Source organism: Prorops nasuta, unplaced genomic scaffold (assembly GCF_024137725.1).
Source record: "Prorops nasuta isolate Cenicafe-Biocafe unplaced genomic scaffold, Cenicafe_Pnas_1.2 PNAS00374, whole genome shotgun sequence".
NCBI classification, from domain to species: domain Eukaryota; kingdom Metazoa; phylum Arthropoda; class Insecta; order Hymenoptera; family Bethylidae; genus Prorops; species Prorops nasuta.
The window spans coordinates 1-3,029 of NW_027117170.1; the positions used below are offsets into that span (position 1 = coordinate 1).

Sequence of the window (3,029 nt, forward strand, 5' to 3'; positions counted from 1 at the left end):
CAGAGAAAAAGAATCAATGAATACCAAATTATTATGCTCATAGAAGCGCATCCTTCGCAGAACTGTCCAATACCTTATATTGCTAGATTTTATCGAGGTAGCGTGAAGTAATTCCTATTTTTAATGAAAAAATCTATCTAAATGATGAATATTAAATGATTCAGCAACACAATAGCCGATTGCATCCAATGATACTGACAAACATGTGGTCCTTGAATGTATATATCATTATCGAATACGATCATTCATACGCTTTCAAGAATTATGAATTTTTTCTCACTCTATTCGTATATACAAACACGTTTCATCTTACGTACTGTTTTCAGAACTGCCACAAATGGAATTGGCTTTCTTCGTGCCAGATTTTCCCGAGGCTTCACAACGGCAGCACCGTATTTCTCACTAATTTCGGATCTTCCTAGCTCTACCTGGCGCACGTGAACCGCAGAATATGACACATCTTTATTTTCATTGATTTCCTCGCTGACTTCTTGAAGCGTTGGATCTATATCACTCGGAAAGCTTTTCGTCAGCCGGATACTCTATATAGCAATGCAAATATTTTTCGTGTAAAACACATTGGAATTTTGTAATAAATTTTATTCGCTTTATTGCTTTGATACGACTGTGTAGCATCAGTTCCTCACAAGCGAAGATTTAATACCTTTGATTGGGCTTCTTTTTCGTGGAAAGCTTCGGCCAGGGCAGGATTTATATCTACCAATGGTTGGTCCCCGTACCTAATGTATACCGGGATATAGCCGGGAATGCTTGGTAGAGTTTGAAGCGGAAGTGCACCTATGAAAATTTGATATGTCAATTTTCTTGAGAAACGTAAACATTGAATTCTAAGTAGTCGATTTGAATAAAGAAATTTGCATGGTAATTGAATTGATTTTTATTATAAGTATACCACTGATTTCACAGTTTTTATTTGATTAAAATTCAATTATTGATAATAGAGCATACGAATCGAGTACATATTTTGTGATTCAAAGGCGATTTTTTTTTCAAAATTTCACACTGCACAGCACTAAATCATATTTTTCAATGGTATCAGGAAGCAGAAGCTGAGGTGATTAAAGACCTCAAATATTAGATTAAAAATTTTTAAGGTTCAAAATTGGATCGTGTCAATTTTCTCAAAAAATATAATCATTGAATTCTAACTAATTGGTGCATTTGAATAAAGAAATTTGTATGATAACTGAATTAATATTTGCTAAGAGTAATACTACTGAGTTTCACAGTTTTTATTTTATTCTAATTCGATTATCAAAAGAGCAGAAAAATCGATCACATACATATTAAGAGTGGAAATTCCAAACGTCCTATTACGTGCTTTTTGCTACTTTTTTCAAAAAAGTAATAAAATGATCTTGTGAAATATGGTAACGCCATATAATTTGGAGTGCTGCAGAAAACCTTTAAACGAGTTAAGCACTTGGAACGTTTTCAGGCCTATTGACCTTCACACGTAGAATTTATTTAAGAACAAATCATAATTTTGAGTAAATTGGCACTTGGAATGTATAGAATTTGCACTCTTCTTATATCGATCTAAAAACGATCTTTCGTGACAATTTTACACTGCACAGCACTAAATAATATTTGTCAAGTGGAATAAGGGGAAGCAAAGGCCAAGGTGGTCGAAGAGCTCGAATGATGGATAGCAAAAATTTCGGGGTTCCATTTACTCACGAGCGAAATCAACGAGAGGTACCAGCAGCACTAGAAGAATGATGGCCCTGGTACCAGTCAGCATCCCGGCAGTCTGCATCTTTGAACGGTACTGGGCCCCCGGAGCACGAGACTCTCTCCTTTATATCTAGAGTCCCCTACCCTCCCCCGGCCGATGTTAAATTGCCCCTCGGGGTTAGCGCCGCCGCGCCGTTCCGTTAATATCCCACTAAAAACTCTAGTCCTCTTTAGTTTTGGCAATCAAACTCAACAATGGATCACCTGCAGGATCTTTTCTCTTCGACCGTGTACCTAGCAATCGATAAAATTTAATGCTGCCTAATTATATAGCGTCCGGCTAATATATTTACGAGGCACTTATATATATATATATATATATATAACTAAACGATCCTCCAGTTAGAGGAGAAAAAACAAAAGAATAATCCCATTGTGAAATTCAGGTATAATTTCTAAAAGACATAAATTCGTCAGGGATCAATCGAATTTGCCTTAGAGCGCTTCACGGTCATCACGAGCGATGTTGTCCTGCAATATTGGTTACGGCTTTTTTACGATTTCGGCAAACTTTATACTTTCCCGTTGGGTATAGCCGTGTCGATGTGGAATGAGCACAATAGCCAATCCATCTGTGTATTAAATGTAGGATAGCAAAAGTTCCTCAGCTTCTAGACTGCAAGCCATCAGCGACCTACGACCTCGAGTTCTCTTTTCTTCGTCTCTTCAGCGCGATCGAGCCTTATTATTTCAAGATAGACCATGCACGTGTCGAAAGTTCGAAGGTCATTGTTGATGAACGCACCGTGCCAATGAACAAATCATAATTTCGAACGTTCGACGAATGCGCGTTATTTATTATCGATTCCTCATTAAATCGATCCTGCGACGATTGGAAAAAAATGCCTCCCCCCGCGATGATGGACAGATACAAATAGATGTAGACTGCCAATGAATCACCTTTTCTTTCTCGTAAAATCATCCTCTTGCGTGCTGTATACCTTAATGTACGTTAGATTTCGTGTTAATATGAAAAATTCGTTCTTAAATGTCGAGGCTATACCAAATCTGAAGTTATCGAGCAGACCGTCCGAGAGTTATACCGTTAACTATATAGCTTTTTTGTCCATTCGACAGCATCTCGTCAAGAAAATTGCGGTCATGAATTTCAACTGATTTTGCACGATTGATTTAACCAGTCGAATAATAGTAACGAGTGAAACAATTCGTTATACAAATCTTACTGATGTTTTTTGTTTGGTTTTTCATTCACTTTCCTTTACTAAGATATTAAAAAGAAACTAATTAACTCGTAAGTTGATTTGACTATT

At 36.9% G+C, this 3,029-nt stretch overlaps 1 protein-coding gene across 1 annotated transcript; it reads right to left on the minus strand.

The window, feature by feature from the left end:
* Positions 1–59: 59 nt before the first annotated feature.
* Positions 60–1,796, minus strand: LOC136785464 (uncharacterized). The gene is made up of 3 exons (XM_066746506.1): positions 1,702–1,796; positions 665–798; positions 60–542 (listed from the first exon to the last, which is right to left on the minus strand). Exons 1-3 carry the CDS (start codon positions 1,778–1,780, stop codon positions 282–284), a joined length of 474 nt encoding a protein of 157 aa, XP_066602603.1. The 5' UTR covers positions 1,781–1,796; the 3' UTR covers positions 60–281.
* Positions 1,797–3,029: the final 1,233 nt, after the last annotated feature.

What these genes read in the sequence shown, in the direction of transcription:
- LOC136785464 (XM_066746506.1), bottom strand. Translation starts at nt 1,780, where the DNA reads ATGCAGACTGCCGGGATGCTGACTGGTACCAGGGCCATCATTCTTCTA. An exon ending in ACCTCTCGTTGATTTCGCTC is followed by an intron (nt 799 to 1,701) that starts GTGAGTAAATGG and finishes AAATTTTCATAG; the next exon opens with GTGCACTTCCGCTTCAAACT. An exon ending in AAAAAGAAGCCCAATCAAAG is followed by an intron (nt 543 to 664) that starts GTATTAAATCTT and finishes ATTGCTATATAG; the next exon opens with AGTATCCGGCTGACGAAAAG.